The sequence below is a fragment of the Ambystoma mexicanum genome, chromosome 6p (assembly GCF_040938575.1).
Source record: "Ambystoma mexicanum isolate Mex_15411 chromosome 6p, UKY_AmexF1_1, whole genome shotgun sequence".
Classification (NCBI taxonomy): domain Eukaryota; kingdom Metazoa; phylum Chordata; class Amphibia; order Caudata; family Ambystomatidae; genus Ambystoma; species Ambystoma mexicanum.
In genome coordinates this window covers 943,223,756-943,244,529 of record NC_090935.1, presented here as the reverse complement: position 1 = coordinate 943,244,529, position 20,774 = coordinate 943,223,756, and the positions used below count along the sequence as shown (strand labels likewise).

Genomic DNA, 20,774 nt, shown 5'->3' with positions numbered 1-20,774 from the left:
CATAAAACATTTAAGAGAGAGGAATAACATACTGGAAGTTATCACAAATGATTTCCTTCAAAGGGATGTGGGTGAGGAGGATCGATGGAAGGAAGGGGGTGTGTTGAGTGGGAGAGTTGGTAAGAGGAGCAGAAGCCGGGTTGCCCACACAAGAGGCCCATGGTACAGAGCCCCCCCCCCCCTTGGAATCATCCATAGTTCCCCGTAGGCCAGTCCACTGCTGAGCACATGGCTACATGGGGTGTGCTGTTAGAGGTAGCAGGCGTTTAAAGGCAAAAGGTTTCCTGTCACCAGACGATGACAGGGCGCATGCTATTATTAAGGCAGGCATACGCCTACAGTAACCAGAATGCCTCGCATCTGAGTTGTTCTTTCGTCAGGGTGCTCACTTCAGCACCAAGCCACCACAGGCAAACACGTTCTGCATGCAGGAGGCTTCTGCAGTCCCCACGCCATCACATGCAGAAGAAGCCTGCAAGCAACACACCTGATTTTAAATTCAACCAACTTCCAGGGGCACCATGGGCACAGCCAGGTTTCAGGATTTTACCTGAGCTGGCAGTGGGCATCATTCATTAGCTCTTGCCATGTGGTTTCGTGGACCGCAGGCTCCTTCACTAGTGAGCAGAGCAGAGCCCCCCCCCCCCCCCCCCGTCAATGCTAGGAGCTGTTCCCCTTCACAGGAAACCCAAAGCCGAGCTCCGCTGTCCCTCAGCCAAAGATTTTTTTTTTTAATTCTCCCTCTGAATGGCTACACTGTAAAAGGAACCCAAAACGTCAGCTCCTCTCCCCCGAGATCAGAAAAATACAACTAAGTGAACCCGCAGCTACCACAGCTGCAAAGGCGACCACGGCTGCCTCGCGCGCTGTAGAGAACAAAAGTTGAGCAGCAACTCTACCGTCTTTGGATTCCTCCGCCTCGGAGCCCATGGTGTGAGCGCGCGCCACTGGAGACCGGAGTGCGGCTGACGTGCCCTCCTCGGAGGCAGCAGCGAGTCCCTTCTGTCAGCCCGGGGACGGGGCAGGAAGGGGGCGGGGCCAGAGAGGGGAAAGTTCCGCGCCTCCGCCAATGGCCGCGGTGGTGGCGGCGGCGCCTGTGCGCGCGCGGGCCCCGCCTCCCGCCGCCACATCCGAGCCTCTGGCTGCTGCTGGCACAGACGCACCTTCCCAGGCAGCGGCACACACTGCCCCACTGTGCGCGGAAAAGCGGGTTTTATGCTCGCTGTAGGCGCACATCAACCCCCTCTGCAGGGCGGAGCTGCACTGCACTCAGCGCCTGACCCTTTTGGGGGATCATGTTGCCTTTCGTGCGGTGGAAAATACTTTTTCGGGTTGGCAAATCTGCACTACTTTTACTTTGCGCTTCTCATAACATTGCTGTTTGGGGTTTACTGTGTGCATGTACACACTGCAAGACAACGTCCGTTTGTGTAGTATACTCACCCCACGAATTGCTTAAAACACGAAGACACCCATCATATTAAAAGCTGAACATGGCACAGTATTTTTATATACTTAACCTATCAAGTAATACACACAGCCAGCATTGCCTCAGAGTTTTAGAAGTATTATAAGGCAAAATAAAGCACGTTCCCCCGCAACAAGTGTCAAAAGAAGGCACGAACACACGAGTACTGTACTACAAAACATAATGTAGACTTTTTGTTGCTTAACATGTACTCGTATATTACAGTCTACAGAGGAAAAGGCGCAGCATCTACGAATCCCTAATAAGAGGTGCCTGTCACATGTATGACCGGTTCTGGCCAGGCTGCATAGGCTCCATATACCTATATGTGTAGCTACAGCCAAGTATGTCCATCATACGCCAGGTGTAAGATTGTATGAGCTAGTACTGTCACAGTATATTAGGTAGAGCCATACAGCGCAATCCACAATCACAGTTTCCAAAGTACAACATCACATTCCAGGGCGCTCACGTCACATGACAGAATGCACACTGCTTTGCGAGGTATAGCGGTCCTATTGGACCACCTTTCCCAGAATGCACTCCGCAACTCAGCGAAAATCCCAACTCCATATTCTAGAATGCACTTCACATTCCCAAGTACGTAGGCATAACATATATGCATGCCCCTGTCCTAAGACAAAGTTCAGTTCAGTTCAACAGGCTTTACTCGACACAAAAGTCTTTAGAAAAGCAACAATATTACAACAAAATAAACACAGGTAACACAACATGTAATACACTAAGATCGCAATCTATAAAAACAACCTTTACACCAAACACTAAATGCATGAAGTATACACATAAAAAACATCAAAAAGATTTTAAAAATGTACCTTTAGACAATAATTCATATGATTCCCCCATGCTCGGAGATGAATCCCTTTTTTGTTTTTTTGCATGAGCACCCTATTCTAATGAAAACCGGCCGCTCCTGTGTCAGAGCAGGGAGGCAATCATCTCAATAGCGTGTGGCGGAGCCCTTGAAAGACTCCCCCAAGCAGACATTGCAAGGGGGCTGACGTCGTACCCTGTAGTGGGTACGATGTTCATTTATCGTCAGTCATTTTTCGATTTTTTTTTTTTGCTGATTTTTTTTTCTTGAAAAAAAATAGGGGTGTGTGGGAAAGGGCATATAAGGGGTAGGAGTGGGGCAGGAATAGCTTTAGATTAATAGGGGAAGGGAGTTTGGGGGGGAACCACCCAAAAAGAAAAAAAATCAATTTCTGATGTTTTTTTTCGAGAAACTAAATCCGCAAAAAACCCATCGAAAAAGTGACAGACGATAAATGAACATAGAACCCCTTTGGTGGGATGACAAAGGCACACTGTGAAGAACCAACAACAGGAAGTGTACTCGTTCTGTGCACCAAGGAACGTGCAACAACACTGCATCCCCTCAGAGCTCAACCCATGCTGGAGTCAATGTGCCACCCACATGTTGAACAGAGATCCAGCTCTGCAAAAAAACAATTGTACGCGTTGGGATTCATTATAAATGTGAATAATAGAACAGCTCAAGACACAGGACCAAATCATCCATCACGCATTCCAGTGTGTGCACCCTCCCAAGAGAACAAGGGTTTAAACGGAGCTAAACAAACTGTTTGGGAACATAATGGAAAGGGAGCATATAACTGTCAAGACATACATTAACTAGGCCAATCCTCAGGAAGAACCAACATCTCTCTTGTTAGTTGGAACACGAGGGGCTTCCAGCATTTAATAAACAGTCGAAATAAAAATCTGGTTAACATTGACATCGTCTTGTTTCAAGAAACATGGTTAACTACAGTCCCGACTTGGGATAAATATGATGTATATCTAAATTTGGCCCAGAAATCGAGCTCTGGTAGGCCAACTTCTGGGCTATTAATAACCATAAAACAAAATGTATCATTTAAATCTGAGAACTGGATACCTCCAAATCCCTTTCTACAAATGGTAAAACTGAAACTAGGCACTGTAATTTATGCCTTGATCAATGCTTACTGGAACCCCTTGGTATTTCCGAAACCATCTTCCTGAGAAATGTGGCTCGTCTTTTGGATTTAGCATGTCTTGATAGCACTGTCTCCTCCGTCATTTTGGCGGCAGATTTGAACTTGCATTGTTTGGGGAAATCCGTACATAAATCTAGACTCAAGGCATGGAATCATTTCATCAAGTCACGAAATCTCCAAATGCTGAATGGAACATTTGCAGATGATATACCTCCAAGACCAACATGGCATAGAGCAAAGTCGACAGCAATCATAGACTACATTTATGTCAGTCAAGAAATGATTGCTGATGTAACTACAATTTCAATTCGGCCGACAAACCTGAGTGACCACAATTGTCTATTTATGAATTGGCAGATAAATGAGTCCTTGCCAAATCTAAGAGACAACTGTCCAGCAGGTATGGTCACAGTAAATAGTGGAGGTATCAGACTACGATGGTCTGAAACCTCCTTGAAAAGGTTTAATCATTTCTATGCTCTGGAGATAACCAAAGCAACTAAGGAGCAGCATTGTGAAATTGTGTACCGTGATCTCATGCAACTATTCCAACCCAAGATGAAAAAATGTTCAGTTCCCAAGTTACAAAGGTTACACGCATATAACAAACAGGTACGAGCCGCCAAAACCATTCATTGCTTTAATAAGCGAAAGGCCATGAAACTAACACCCAGTATTAGAGGTCCAACATTAGCGAATATTAAAACAAGGTATAAAAACTGGTTGCAACATTACAAAGCTTCAATATACCAGAATGACGGTGCTTCTCTGCTAAGGGCTTTAGCTGGGAAGAACCCAGCTCAAATTCGGGCAATTCTTAATCCACTGCTGGACACCAACTCAAACATCAGTCTAAAAATGTTCCTGAGCAAGCTTGGATCAAGTATTATACAGATCTATTCAAACATCCAACATGCAAAAATAAAACCCATGTAGAGTGTTCGGTTGATAAATTCACATTGAACTTTGATAGAGAAGATATTGAATACTATATAAATGGAGCAAGCCAATCACGCGCTCCAGGACCCGATGGTTAATCAAACTACACTCTGAAACAACATCCTAAATTATGGTCGGAAATATTGTATACTATGTTTTCTAACATCATTCAAACACAAAAAATCCCAAAGTCATGGAAACATTCGATTATACTCCTGATATATAAAAAGGGGGATAGATCAAACCCAGCAAACTACAGGCCAATTGCCTTGTTGGATGCCCCGGGGAAAATATTTAACTGAATTGTTCTCAGGGACATAAATAGGTGGGCAACAGATCTAGGGAAAAGAGACCCATTCCAAACAGGTTTCATCTCAGGATTGGGAACATCCCCAAACATCATGACGCTGAATATTCTGAGATCCCAGTTTGCCATCCGGAAACAACCATTATATCTTGCATTTGTTGACTTCCGGGTGGCATTTGATTCTGTTGATCGCAAGATGTTATATGACAAATTGGTTCAGTATGGCTGTCCGTCCTCACTAATTTCCATCATCAAGCAGTTGCACAACGATGCAACTCTACAAATTAGACTCACGATAGAAGGTTTATTATCTGCATTTATCTTGCCCGAACGAGGCCTTAAACAAAGTTGCATTTTGGCCTCTTTTTTGTTTAATATGTTTATTCTTGATCTGGGCAAGCATCTAATGAACTCTATAAATGATGCGCCAAAAATTGGTGGACAACGAATTGTATGGATGTTATATGCAGATGATTTGATTTTGTTGTCCCAAACACCCAGTGGATTGCAAAATTTACTGAATGAATTATCAAGATATTCTATAGATAACAATCTCATAATCAATCTAGAAAAAACCCAAGTAGTTGCCTGTCATTGCAATAAATTCATTTCTCAAAAAAACTGCAGTTGGCACTTGCAGACTGTACAATTAATGAATGCTTCTGAATGCAAGTACTTGGATTTAATGGTGTACAATGTACTCTCAGATGTATCTTTATATTTCAACGTTGACTTCAAAGCTGCAAAACTTGAAGTCTCAAGCAAACATTCTGACATCTAAATTTAGGAAATTTTCATGCAAACATATTATGATGTTTTACCAAAGTAAGGTGGTACCGATTTTGCTATATGGCGCTGAAGCCAAATTACCTTTAAAACACACATGTTGGGATGTATGTGAGGGAAGGTTCTGGAAATCTGTGGTGAAATGGCCAAAATGCACTCCACTACCCAAAATCCGCTTTGAACTAGGTCTTCTATCCTTATCTGCTCAACTGTTATGGAAAATGTGCAACTTCTTTCGTAAATGTCTATTAGGCCTCGGAACAAAGAACATCTTGTGTGCTCTTGCTTATCATCTAATCAACTCAGACCATGTCTTTCCTGTTCAGTGGCGAAACCATGTATTAAACGCACTGTCCGACACGTGCATATCAATTGAGCTATTGCTCACGAATCCAAATTGTGCGAAAACGAAACTGTTTCAGCACGACTGGATTTGTAACAGAGCTAAATGTGCACTTACAGGGATTTCAACGGCCAACTGTTTGGTTCAAAAGAATTCCGAGTCATGGCCGATTATTTGTTAAAATTTCCTTCCTCTTATTTTAGACAACAGTACATGCGATTTACATTGAATTTATTACCAATGGCAGACATATTGGTAAGAAGGGGTCACCTTCCAAAATACTCAAGTCATTGTCGATTTTGACTTAATGAGAAACATCTAGAAACACTACAGCATCTGGTTATCATCTGTCCAGAACTAACCTCAATAAGAAAAACCTACTTTCAAGGTCTATTATCTGTATATATTCCATTGACCGAAGACGAAGTTTGGTTTGCAAGCTTTACTAGCAGGAAACTGGCAATTAGAATTGCTGTAGTACAAACTTTAGAAAACATTTTATCATTGGTCAATATTGAAACTAGTCAGTAATTAGGCTACTGACCACAATGACAAGTATGATACAGAACATATGTTATTTGTTTTGTGTGATAGATTTTGATGAATGTTTAGGTTTAGTGGAGCTTTGACAAAAATTAGCTAAGGCTTACTTTTGTATTTAATATTGTCAGCACTGGCTTCTGATACGGTTTCAGTCCCCCTCTTTCTCTCTTCAACCTCCTCACCTGTGGAGTCGGAATCCTCCTCTACTGGGCTGAGCGCTCGGTGTGACTTGTAGTCCTTTTCTTTTTTTCGAGGATGAGCATGTCTCCCACAAGAGGAAGCCACAGTGAGAGCGTGTAAATACGCCCTGACCGTGTCCCCCTCCCAGGAGGGACAAAAAGGGGAAAAAAGCCAAAGTAGGCAAAAAAAACCCTAGGACCGGCAGGTATCCTGATGGCAGCTGGGCTCGTAGGGAACTGACGAGTGAAGGGAGAAAGCAGCAAACAGGAAGCACCAGGAAATGTAAACTCCAGCAACACCGGAATGCAAGTAAAACAAACGGGAAGCAGAAAGCCGGGAACAAGGAAAAGACGGGAGGAAGGAGGAAGAGTCCCGAAGGCGGGGACCGGAGAATAGACAGGAGTAGAAAGGAAAAACAAAGGGAAAGGCTCGAGGAGCAAGGAGTAACAGCGTGTAGCAAGACCGCGGCAGCGAGGAAAAGCAGCTGACCATGGAAGGTTGCAACGCGCTGAGCAATGGGAGAGGAGTGGCAAAATAACGTTACGGTCAACCAAGCGGAGAAAGACTAGACCGCTTAGAGAACGTAGTGTCATGCGTGACGGGAATCAGGAAGTCCGTAAGCAGCATCGGGGCCAAAGGCGCCAGCTGAGAATGCGGCGCATGACAAATATGTATTTTGATTCTTGTTTATTTCGCTTTTAATTGTTAATATGTTTTTGTGAACAATGTATGCATTATATATATTATGTGATTGTATCTTTTTCTTTTCCATGAATTATTTGACATGTTGTTTTACAACCAACCAAATAAATAAAAAAAACATAATTAAGGGTCAGACTAAGTGAGTAGAACAAACTGGTTTAGGAATATATCATCATTATACTGGGTAATCCAGGTAGCATAGCTAGGAAGGCTAATTGGTACCAACCTCCCCGTTCACTCTGTGCTGAAGGAGTCATACAGATCCACACAATGCATAGAAAAGGGAGAGCAAAACACACAGAACATTGATCACCCGGTTCCAACCAGCAGCACACAAGCACGAACAGCCACTGAGCTGCCACAAGAGTATTGGACAGCAGCTCACCCCGAATGTAGGGGAATGGGCCACTCAAAGAGCCCACCTCTGGACATTTTGTAATTGGTACTTCCAAGGTGAGTTGCTAGCCGAGGTCCTTAGCATAGGTGCCCCAGGCAGAGAAAGAGCACTAAGCCCGCAGGTCTGAGTGGTATCCTGGATTGAAATGTGCAGGAGGTAAAAGCAGCTACTGGGTATTGTGACAAAGTCCCATATGTAGGGCTAGTAGACGAGATGGGATGACCCTAATGGCTAGAGACCACCAACCACTCTGTGATGCAGACCACGGAGGAGTGTACAGAGAATCCCCCATGCTCCCCATACCATCTATAGCCTTGCAGGTATTGCCCACTATGTTTTCATCAACCCTCTCTCTCCCCCCCCCCCCGGGCAGCTTAGCGATACATTTCACTATGAGCAAAACAATCAAGCGGCAGGCCAAGATCATGCCGTTCGTGGAGCTGCCACTATGGACATCAGCAGGTTCCCTAAAAGCGAAGCCTGGTTTATCAACATGCAACACACAAAATCATCTCCCTCATGGTCTAGGGACCATAGGCATGCTCACTTGTGCAGACCACAAACCTTCAAAATCACTGTGCTACAAAGCAGGAGGCTCAGATTGTCAGACAGCATTAACATCCCACATGTAGAAAGTAAAACTAAGATGGCAGCCAGGAGTTTTAATACATCAGCTAGCAGCGGCGCAAGGCGGACTGCTTGCCTAGTATGCTTAACTGTCAATTCTGTACTTCAGCATAGTGCAGCCCAATTGCATAACATTCTCGTAACACAATCACAGCTGAACACATTTGTCTCTGTCAGAAATTCAGGCCTGAGCCCCTATAAGGATAACAGGTATCAGAGCGAACACATTTTTTCTGAGTTAGTAGTTTGGAGTGCAGGGAGATGTTTGGAGCGTGGCAGTGTGGAAAATAAAAGGAAGACAAAAAGCTATGTGGAGGTGGAGAAGAAACTAGAAGGAGAACCAGAGGTGGAAAGAGGAGCAGAGAAAGGAGAAGAGACAATTGAACGCGGGAGAAAGAGGAGCAGAGGTATAGAAAAGAGCATATTTGGAGGAGAGAAGCAAAGGTGGGAGAAAGAAGCAGGGGAAAGAGAAGAGCATTGGTGGAGAAAGAGGAGCAACGGTGTGGGAACGAAAAGTAGAGGTCAAGAGAAATGCAGAGGAAGGACAAGAACCAAGCAAGTGCGGAAAGAAGGAGAAATGAGTGAAGGAGAAAGGAAAAGGCAGAGGTAGGACGAAGTAGAAAAGAGGCAGAAAGACAGCATGGACACATAGCCGAAGAGGTTTGAGGAAGGCACTAGAACAGAGAAGGAGAGGAACTAATGGTTGGGATTGAAAGATGGAAGAAGGTGGTGAAGAGAGAGATGGGGCAACAAAGCAACAAAAAAGAGAAAACAAAACATGATGGATGCGAAAAAGGACTCTGGGGAGGAGAAACATATCAAAAAAGAGTGAGAGAAGTAGAGAACGCAGTGCCTGCAAAGCAGAAGCCAAAGTTCACAAAAAGGCGAGAAAGGAGGCGAGTTGTGGTGAAGGAATGAGCTGTGCGTCATCTGTTTCAGAAGTGCCAGCTGTGAGCATCGAAGAGGTCAGAGGCGAAAGGAGGGAACAATCAGAGAATGGAAGCGATGGAAGAGACCAAGAAGGGAGGGGAAGGGAATAAGGAGAAGATAGGACAGGAGGAGGAATGGATTGAAGCTAAGAGGCGAGCAAGGGAAAATCTCCAGTTTATTGACCCTAGTCATAATCACACAGTTATGGAGGAGGATTAGGTGGCATAGGGCAGCCTGGACGATTAACTATGCTGTGCCCGGCCCACCTCATGGACAGGAAATCTTGCTAATTCTGGGTCCACAAGCAGTGAAAGAGTCTGACGTCCAGCCTCTCTCAAGATGGCAACACAACATGGATGGCAGGTTTTCCAAAGTGCAGGCAGACCAACACGACATCCTGAAAAACCAACCCAAAACCAAGAATGACTCTGCAAATTGGCATGAGAGAAATGAAAGCAAAGCTAAAGTAAGATCGAGCAATTGATGATCAGGTGGGGGTAAGTTGGCACTGTCTCTCTGAGTGAGCCTCTAACATTGGTCAGATCAGCCATTGCCTCCAAGTGGGATGTGGCTTAGGTCTAGCCTTCGGCTAGTAGTTATGTGCAGTAGATTTATTCAAATATTATTGACGATAGCCACATGATCTAGCAGGAGTGTGGCTCCACAGAATTACATTTTGAATTTGTTCATTGAGGGAACCCTCCTTTTTGTGTGACATTTTGAGATATCATGCTAGATCTGACCTTGAATGGTTCCACAAAGTCTGCTGCTGTTTTGCCAAGAGGAAACAAAATTAGAGGGGGGTCCAAAAATATTTGAAAGGCTTATACATTTGGCATCGTTTCAGAAATCTGCACAAAAGTTAGCAAAAAGATTTAAGACCCACATTTGAATGTTTTTGCAAAGTTTGGTGGGATTTTGTGAAGAGGGGGGTTTGAACATTTTTAGACGGTTTATAACTTTGTTGCCGTTTGACGACTGTGTAAAAAATATTTTTAAAAGAGGTTAGACCCAACCTTGAATGTTTGTGCAAAGCCTGAATGTATTTCGTCTTGTGGGAGCTAAGTTATATGACTATTTTATGTATGTACATTTTGACACTTTTCAACAGCAAAAAACATGGACTGATTTGCAGCAAAGTCGTGAAAGGAGCATTGGCAAGGACCTGAAAGCCTGGTTTTGCAAATGTGTCTGTGTTTTATTTTTTGAAAAGTGTCATAATGTAGGTACAAAAAATTGTGATTTACTTTTGGTGACTGAGGTATAGCCTGTGACCATGTGCAGTGGCCAGATTGTACGAGTCATAGACTGCGGCCATGGCTCAGACAATCTAGGTATTGGCCATGACCACGAGGGACTGGCAATGGGGTTAAAGTGGGCATGGCCACCAGGGAATGGCTATGTGGTAAAGTTTTTCAAAATCGGGAGAAGTTTGAATGGGAATTCTTTTGCCTGTGGCTAAAATTCTACCCCTGGCTACAGCTCGAAGTGCTGCACAGGGTTGCATCAGCAGATCGTCCTGACTACTGCTGCATACACCCCGAGGCAATGCTAACCAGCAGATAATTGCAGAGGACACTGAACCAGGTGCCCACGTCACCAGGGCACCCCTTGAAATCATTAACCACATTTATCTACGACCATACCGGGACAAGATATTGGGATTGCACGACAAACAAATTTCCACATCCACGAGCAATGACTGCCCACAATCTACACGCATTCAGAAAAACTCTAGAGAGTCGAAACACGTGTCGGCAGACTTCCAACAATAAATATATTTATTATTATTATGACAATAGTTATTTATTGAATAACCCAGGGCACACTCTCCTATTCGAAACCCAACACATCACTTGCAGCAGGGTATTCCGTTTAAAGTACTAGATTGAAGTGGGAGAATGGGAAAACAAGCTCCCCCCAATCTCATCAAGACCATGGCCTAGAGGATCACAGCCCAGGCACCCCCCATGGGACGAGTTTGTCTATCTACTAGATGACAAAATTACCCTGGTTCAGGAACATAAGGGTATGCCCACCAGCCTGTCCGACTCAAGCCGACACCTGCGGCATGGATGAACTCGACTAAGACAACAGCCAGAAGTAGCCACATTGTTAGAGATGCCATAACGACCTAGCCAACTGCCAAGAACACACGTGCCACCATGCACACTGGTCACTCACACACCAACCTACACGAAGAACATATTCAGTGCTATGACGTAGGTGACTGACACCCACTGACGTGCATCGTTGTTATTTTTCACATAGGCCTTTTTTATAGTAATGCAGAAACACAAGACGCCTGAAGAGCTCGTGTATACGCTTGCTGACGCTTCTCCCACCACTCGCCCTGTGACGACACCATCATGTATACCTAACACTGCTTGTGACGCCATGTCAACCCGCGATCTCCATACAATGGATTATGTATCGCCACCCATGAACTAGCCCCGAGTAGGCCACAAGCAAGAGCCTCATCATGAAAATCCTCAGAGCAAGAGTACAAGTGCTGATCATGCAGAACGAGCCCCAGCGAGAGCTCACAGCCAAGGCCACGATGTTGCAACTCGCATGCTACCAGCCCGGCGCCAAGGTTACACCTGTAAAAAAAGCCAAGCCCACAGAAACGAAATACAAATCTAATGTGCAGGATTCTGCTCCAGCTACGGTCTCTCCACACGTGACCAAGCCGATCTGACAAGGTGCCAGACCCACGAGACAGAAAGTCGCCTGGGTCCCACATCTGGGACACAGGTTGCAACAACGAAGCGGCAAGATGGACACCTACGGCGATGGGAACGACCTGCTCACAAGCCTATGAGCAGACCTGTACGTTGCACATAGTTGCACATTGTTGCTAATGACCGGTACACCGCGAGCTGGGAACGACGATGGTCCCAGGCTTGGGGGCTCGCAGGAGAACCAATCAGAACACAGGAGGGCTTATCACTGACGCCAGTAGTATTAGCCAATCACCAGGGGTCCAATTTTGTAGCAATTTTCAAGTATCTAATAGTAGGGACAGCCCAAGTATACCACCTGACTCATCCTTAACCACTAACATCCTTATCCATATGTACCCTATACTAACCCTACCACTCGGGGAACCAATCCGGAGTGGCAATAGGTTTTTTTCTAACTTTCCCAGGTGACGCAGATAGTGCGTCATACTGCCGTAAAAAGGGCCTGCGAGCCCCACTAAGAGTGAGAGTCTGGACGGACGCGTACGATCCGAGACCCATCCCTGTCGTTGTTATAATAAACAGCAGAACCACCTTGCTCCTTCTGTGTGTCTCATACTCCTTTTGGGAAACACGGGAGGAGTTGGGAGGCCAGCCCGGAGGTCCGCGGACGGTTCTGCCAGCCCCGGGATAATCACCCCGACAAGATGAAGCACAGTGATCTACCCATTCTACTGCCGTGCAATTAACTGATAATCGTGTACTCGGATTTGATTATTTCGGGCATGCAGTATGAGCAAAGCCCTAGGCTTGAATGGGAAACATTTTTTTGCTTGTGGCTACAGCCTGAAGTGCTGTACTGACTTACAACAAACCTGCGTGAGCAGCATTAGTGAAGACCTGACAGCATGCTTTTGCAAATCTGTTTTGTGTTTTATTTTTCAATAGTGTCCAAATATAAGCAGAAAAAATAGTGATATAACAGTGGCACAATAAAATAGTGATAAAAGTTTGGTGCATGGACAATGGGCATGGCCCTTGGCAAGGACAAATGCCTACTCTGATTTATTTATTGAGGCATGCAGCATGGACAAAGCTCTAGGTTCAAATGGGAAACAAAATTCAGCTTGCGGCTGATGTCCGGAATGCTGGATGGGATTGCAGCAAATTTGTGCGAGGAGCATTAGCAAGGACCTGACAGGATGCTTTTGCACATCTGTCCTGCGTTTTACTTTTTTGAAAGTGTTTAAACCTAAGTACAAAAAATAGTGATATGCCTTTTCTGCTGTGGACAGTCTGCCTGGCCCTCGGCAAGGACAAATGTCTGCTCTGATTTGCTTTTTGGGGTATACGGCAGGGGCCGAACGCCATGCCCCATGGATTGTGGAGACTGGCCATGCAAGCCATGGGCACTGTCCATTGGTTACATTATGAGGGTATTGTGGACACTGAACTAGGATGCTGGGTAGGTGCAGTGGATAACGGGGGTGGTTTGGTGGGGCTAGGGTCATGGTTGACCCTCATGCACTAGGCAATTGAACAATGCATCCCCAGCATGCGTTGCTGATAACGATACACATATGTATGTGTTGCAACAAATATGTTTGCTAAAGGAGGTTTATAGTTGTGTAATATATGTTAAAAGATAAATTATTTATAACATATTTAGTGATGCAACATTATGAAACATTTTCACTTATAAAACATATTCAATTGACAGTAAATTTGTTAAAAAGGGATGTTACGTTTAAGATGCACCCCCCACCCTTGGCACTCCTGTGCTCTAGCAGTTAGCTAGTGGCCTCCTACGTTGGCATCCCATTGCACGTTTCTCCTGGGCTCTCATGATCACTTGTCCATCCGTACGGCCCCTTTTATTTATGGAGTTCTCTCACTGCACAATGCATATGTGCATTTATAGGAGCAGTATGTATACTTTGTTGGTATACGTATGGGAAATGCAGATGCAAAAGATTTGTAGAACATTGTTAAGTGGCAGTTGGGGAGTGGAAGTGTAATATGTTAATAAGATATACGTAGAGTTTTTTAAGTGATGGTGTATATATGTGTGAACGGTTTAAAGCAGGCAATGAGGGAGTGTTACAAACATAACAGTAAAAAGAGTAGAAGGGCTGTTTTGTGTGGTGGTGTGCATGTGCAATCCAGGTTTTCTAATAAGGCATGGGCAAGACAGGGGAATGCAGAGACTGTGGATAGTCATGAAGGGCAATGTAATATGGTGCTTATTCTATACTAGAGAGAAGAATTTCAGACAGAAAATTGTTTCTGTGCTTTTCTTTTTCTGTAGTATACAATTGTCCATTATTTCCATTAGCATAGTAGAAAATGCTAATGGGAATATTGGAGAATCTTATTGAATCTAAATACTTCACTGAAAAATGTAAAGTAGATGTAATCTATAAGTTTATTTTCTAGTTCTATTTTTTAACTGCGAAAGGTGGTTCCTTTTTAGTATGTATTTTGTATTTTTTGCAGGAGAGGCCAGAAAGTAAGGGGGGGCAGGGGAATGAGGGAAGGGGCACCAACCACAAGTATGAAAGGGCAGGGGAAGATGTTGTGTGTGTTTTCCATATAAGGTAGGGGCAGTGTTTCTCATGCTCCTTGATTACAGCTTCAAAAGCACTTTGAAATTGCTCCCCCTGTGGTGTGTTGCAGTAAATATAGAGTACTATTGTCCTTGAAAGATATGGATCAACATCCTCTTATCGTTTGCAAGGTAGCTGATGGGATTCTGTGTCACACAGAAGTAGGCTGTGTGGTTAATGTATTGGTTGAGGAAGATGAGCATTGCGGTGATTGGATTTGGTGTGGCAGCGCATGGAGGGTTGTCCTGTAGGAGTACTGCCAAGGTAGTCCGCTACAGAGTAAAACGTTGCACTCTGTGCATTTCACTGTGGTAGCTTTATCCTTTGGTACATTTCTAACAGTGGTTAAGAACTGCCGCACCCATGATTCTCTCTGGGTGCTAGAGGTAGGTATTTCCTCTACCTCATCTTCCTGGTACTCTTCATTATCTTTTGAAGTATTGCGCTTCTTTCATTGTGTAGGTCCTCCAGCTTGTGATGGTGGTGGTGGTTGCGGCTCTTGGAAAGGAGGGATGGCAATAGCTAATGCAATTTTTAAGATAAATAGCAGTTTTGCTAATATTGTTCCAAGTATGTGCTGTTTGCTAGATTGTTAATGGATAATGAGTAAGAATGTATTTATTGGTCACTTGTTAGGCGCTTATACAATTAACAAAACTGTTTCAAAGCGCCCACAGGGAAAACAGGGCGTTCAGAACATGCAAGTACAGAGGGGGGAGAGGGGAAGTATAAGTGCTTTGATGCTCATGGAGAAGTGCTCAGGGTAAGTGCTAAGAGTAGAAGAACATAAGTGCAGCCACCTGTGGGTAGGGTGAGCCCAGGTAAGTGCAGCATAAAGACAGCAGCTTGGATGAGAGATGTGGGGGTCGAGGCTCCGAGGACACATTACGGCCCTGCACATCAGTCACGCTGCTGTAAGATTAGCAGGGAAGAGAGGAAGACTAGGCATAGGAGCTGTGCAAGGCTACATTTTGAGCTTCAAAGATCCTAGATGAGCTAGAAAATACAGTTCCAAACGGTTCGCAAAGCATACACCAGTTCAAGAAGTGCAGATGCGTTGGCGAACACATTATCATGACGCACGCACAAGAGGTCACGTGACGGAGACCGGAAAGGTCTGTGGTGTCGTCAAACATTCGGGAACATCAGCAAGCAGGAAAACAGTGAAAAAAGTTGCAAAAAGTGTCTAGAAATTTTAGAAATTATGCTAGATGGTGGGAAATGGGAGAGTTTTAAGGTAAAAATGTTGTTATATTGAGGAAAGTAGATATTAATAGCTTGTAGGAAATTAGGGTGCACTGGTAAAAACCCATGAAATGTACTGCAAACTCTTTGTTAAAGAGACATTATGCTTAAATTGCACTAATGAAACCGATGAAATTCAATGATGTCATTGAAATTCGATTTGTGATGTCATCTTTCATGTCCTGGGTGTTAGTCATGGCAGTGCACACTGGTGGCGTGAGTTATGGTTGCTTAGCCTACCATAACCTGCAAATTTCTGAGGGTTTTTGGGTTCACTTGCAACCATAACATCTCTTTAACAATGTTTTTTCAGTGAATCAATATATAGATAGGAACCACAGCAAAAGGTCTCATTGGTGCAAAGCACACCTGTTAAGAGGGGTATTCGCAAAGCTCTGTGAAGGCATCATGAAGAAGGACAAAGACAACAGATTCTGAATTCAAAATAACCATGTTTAATAACTTAAATGTCTGGATGGAAAAAGGCCTAACTTGCCCTATACTAAGGTGGGATTTCCCTACCTAAATAAAACTAAGGAAAGTGAGTCAAAGAGTTCAACTTAGAAATCTGTCTGTGTCCAAAACCTAGGAAACAATAAAGGGCGCCTGGCGGAGTCCTGATATGCCCAGGAGGGCACATGTGTTGATAACAAAAAATAATCAGGATGCGAGATCCTCACAACAATCCACAGTTTTTGGACATATTTATTTCAATCTCAAAAACCAGTGTCTTAAATTATTACAAAGCTTTCGCTAAGCACGAGAGCGATAACGGACAGATTTCAATACAAAAACATAGGGAAGTGCAGTTGTGCACCCTCATCAGGATGTGGAGGATGAGTCAAAAACAGTGTACACAACACTAAAATGTGCTGTCTGCAATCCTAGGAGCAGTTCTTTAAGTTCTTGCTGTGTTCACACCAGCGCCGCCGTGAACACAGCAAGAACTTAAAGAATGCTAATCAGATCGATGGCTAATCATAAGGCCAGTGCCGTCTGAATCGGTTTACCCCGACACGGCAGATCCACACTTACTGGTGTATCCATCACACCACCAGCCCTAGGACTGCTCCTAGGATTGCTGACAGCACAGCAACACCGCCTCACTCCGGTTGGACGATCAAACCCACAGACAGACTCTCCCAACTAGTCTCTCCTGATGAAGGCCACCACAACTACAAGCTTCTACCAAGCCATTGTGGCCGAAACACAACTGTGTCGATCACTTGTGGCACAACTGTGAAAATACCCTTTGTTGTATGTTTCCATTTTAGTGTTGTGTACACCGTTTTTGTTCAAAACACACCCCGGTTGAAAAACAGCCTTGGGCAGCACTCACTTGAGTTACTTGTTTCACCAACCTCCTATACTCATATGTGCTTGTCAATAGGGGACTCATCCTCCACATCCTGATGAGGGTGCACAACTGCACTTCCCTATGTTTATGTATTGAAATCTGTCCGTTATCGCTTTCGTGCTTAGCGAAAGCTTTGTAATAATTTAAGACACTGGTTTTTGAGATTGAAATAAATATGTCCAAAAACTGTTGATTGTTGTGAGGATCTCGCATCCTGTGTCCAAAACCTACAATGTGTAGGGATGTCAGCAATCAAAAAGAAAACAGTGTTCGACACACAGTCTTGAGCTTCTTCCAGCTCGCAGCTCTCCTTCAGCTCCCTTCCCAAGTATAAAATAGTTCAACAAAGTAAAGTCTCAAAATTCCCTTTCTGATAAATAGAATGTAATAGTCTCTTCAGGTCTCGGGGTTTCCTTCCCCAAGTTCCAAATGTCACAATTCCAAAAGAAACACAAAAAGGTCATTGACTTATATAGTATAGTTGGATTTTGTTTTCAAATGTATAGTTCAGATAATTTTGTAGCTTTCCCACAAGTTGAAAATGTCACTGTAAATCAGGCTTCAGTATCCTTTGTTTGCCTGTTCTTTTTACATTCTTTTATATTGCAGCATTCAGTGATTGGTTTATAATTCTATTCATTTTTGCACTTCAATGTATGATGGTTTATATCAATTTAAACTTTCTTTCCTCCTTAAGATGTCAACCATTTAATCATGTTTAATTCAGAAAAATCAGACCGTTGCTAAACCAGAAGAACAGCACTACCATAGCTAGAGCTACAATTCTCTCCCTATTGGACTATGGTAACTCCCTACTTCTAGGAGCAAAGAACAAATGCTTGAAACAATGTCAAGTGATACAGAACAACACCATAAGAGCTATCACAGGCGAATCAAGAAAGGAACACATTACAAACGACAGAAGAGACTTGCACTGGCTGGCCATTGAGGAGAAAATTATCTTTAAATCTCTTACACTGGTCCACCGCTGCTTGTATGGTAATGCCCCCACATACCTTAAAATACAATTCAAATGGCACAAGCCCAGCCATAATCTGAGATCAACTAATAAAGGCCTCCTTCAAACAATACCAGCAAAAAAGGTAAAGGGTCTAGGCAGGGCCTTCACAAGCAGAAGCGTCCCAAAATGGAATGAACTGCCTGTAACTTTGAGGCTAGAAACAATCATCTACGCTTCAGGAAACAACGTAAGACCCTTTGTTCTAATAGCAATCTGCTACGCACTAAGCCCTACCTGACCTACTTGTGTGGTTTAACCACTGACCCGTCTTGAATCCTCATGTAACGTCGTCATGGAATGCGCTCTGATGCCCGTGGGCTGCAGCGCTATATTAATAAATGAATAAAGTAAATAAAATAAAATAAATAAAGTCTCAGTTCTGTGCAACAGCCAAGTCTTAATTCAATTTGGTGTTCAATAATTCTTAATTTCACTTAAAATACATAGTTTAATGTGCAGAGACATTCAAAAACATGCTTCTTGCCACATGCAACCACTCTGATGCAAGATATTCCCTTTTATCAAATGTAACTATTTGTTATACTTTAATTGAATAGTTCGGTGTTCAGAGACTTTCGAAAACACGTTATTTGCCACACGTGACCACTCGATACACAGTATTTCCCTTAGTTATATTGTTAATAGATATAGTGGTTTATTTCCTTTAATTGAGCAACTCACTGATCGGAGGCCTTCAAAAATGTGTTTCAGGCTACACTGACGTACAATGGCCCATAAAGGTTGGGGAAGGGTTGGGTTGGTTGTTACTAGGGAAAGGCCGATACCATGTCTCGCCCAACGATACCCCACTCTTAGTCCCCAAGGACCCTCCACCCAGGTGATCCTGCCACGCTTCTCTGCCCGGGATCCAATAGCAATGGCCTTTCCCTGGCCACCTGCGCATAGAATCCATGGGTTTGAGAAGTGAGAATACCCTTAGGTTACTCACAGCACTGTACAACAGCAAGATAATATAGATAGACTCATATTCTGGATGTGTCTGCGAAGTGATGTAGGATAGGAGTCCAGAGTACCAAGGAAACCCACCACGGATGGCATGAAGAAAAAAAGAAAAAAAGTAACACAGGGCACTCCCGGGAGGCACATGGATGAAGCGAAAGGGGAAAACCAAGTCATAGTTTGCTCATAGCAAGCAGTATGTAGAAGGAAGGCACATTAATCTGCAGGTACATGTCTCGGGAAGAATGGCTGTCCGATGTCAGTAAATCACAGTTCAGAAACACATGCAAGTGCAATACGGTGACAGATCAGTAAAACATGCTGGGGTGGCAACCAAGATCCAAATCAACCAGGGTGTCAGAGTAAGGGAGATCTGTAAGGCAGGTTAAAGTGTGAGAAACCTGAAGGTGTCTCACCCGCTGTCCCCGGGGATCTGTCATCCAGGTGGCCAGGACACGGGAATCGCTTTTTGATCCAGTTCCTGGGGGTGGGCCAGTGCGGGAGGATCAGCTGGATGAGGGGTCTTCGGGGAGTGGAAGTGGGATACTGGATGGTGAGACACGGTATCCCCTTCCCTGAAACACCTTTTCCTACCAGGTAGGATATCTAGGAACCTCCCCTTTCCTGACATGAATATCTTCTCACGGACAGCTTGCAGTGAGTGACAACAGACTAACACCAGAGCCGTATACCTGACATGTCCCAATAGAATGGTCAGGCAATTACTGATCATTACACACACCTGACTTCCATCACACTTCCCCAAACGGATAAAAGGTGGAGCACGAAAGCACACTCTGAGCGAGGCAAAACACACAAGAGCAGTTCCAAGATGGCAGTTTGATACGAGGAGAAAGATGGTGAGAAAAGAGATGGTTGCAAGGAGGGAAGTGCCCTTGACCTTTAAAGACTGTTACTTTTGAGAACCTTGGAAAGTAAGAAACCTAAGACCAGTGACTAAAGGTGATCAAACCTGTATAGTGTGTCGGAGGTACTTGTAAAAGGAAACACACTTTTGCATCTAGTTTTTTGTGCATCAGGCCCTATGAATCAAGAGAATGTTTAAGTAGTAAAGAGACTTGGACAGAGAAGATTCTGATGCTGGTAATGGAACTATATCCTCATGCCGCAGAAGCCAGAGTGTATGCTTTGCTCGAGTGAACCGTCATGCCCTGTGCTCAAAACACGGGGAATGGAGGCCAATGGCCTGAACATTCTGACATATCATTTCATGAACACCACCCCACACTATTTGTAAATTAGCAGTAAGGATTGTAAATAGGTTTTTTAGTATAGGCCCTTTTATTTTGACAAGACTCCACTAGGACTGCATTATTATTATTATTTGATGGTCGTAGCCTGCTCACATCTGTAGATTTAGGTTTAGATAGGCGTTTATTGAACTTTCGCAAGGATGTGATAAATTCCCTTGAACTGGGGTCACTTGTGTCTGTCTTACTGTTGATACCATGCCTTCCGTACAAAAGGCAGGCTGGGTCAGAAACCAAATATCCACAGACTCGGGCCAGGGAAATTTATAAAATTCCAGAAGGGGGCAAACAAGGGAAACAAGGATGGTACAGAAAAACAAAGGCAGCACCAAATGCAGGACTCACTGTTGATTTGTCAAGCGCCGCGGCTTGGTCCCAGCAACCTTTTCAGTCTTCCGTTCGTTG

At 44.0% G+C, this 20,774-nt stretch overlaps 1 protein-coding gene across 3 annotated transcripts in view; it reads right to left on the bottom strand.

Moving 5' to 3' along the window:
- The window catches only part of TNFAIP8 (TNF alpha induced protein 8), a 662,149-nt gene that overhangs the window by 117,459 nt on the left and 523,916 nt on the right, over positions 1-20,774 (bottom strand). Inside the window, exon 1 of one of the 3 annotated variants that reach the window (XM_069625561.1) lies at positions 900-1,203. The exons of the other annotated variants lie outside the window; for them this stretch is intronic. Within the exon in view, the coding sequence (XP_069481662.1) occupies positions 900-930 (31 nt within the window). The 5' untranslated portion in view covers positions 931-1,203. Of the gene's footprint in view, positions 1-899; positions 1,204-20,774 lie in introns of those variants that run through there. 3 annotated transcript variants of the gene reach the window in all.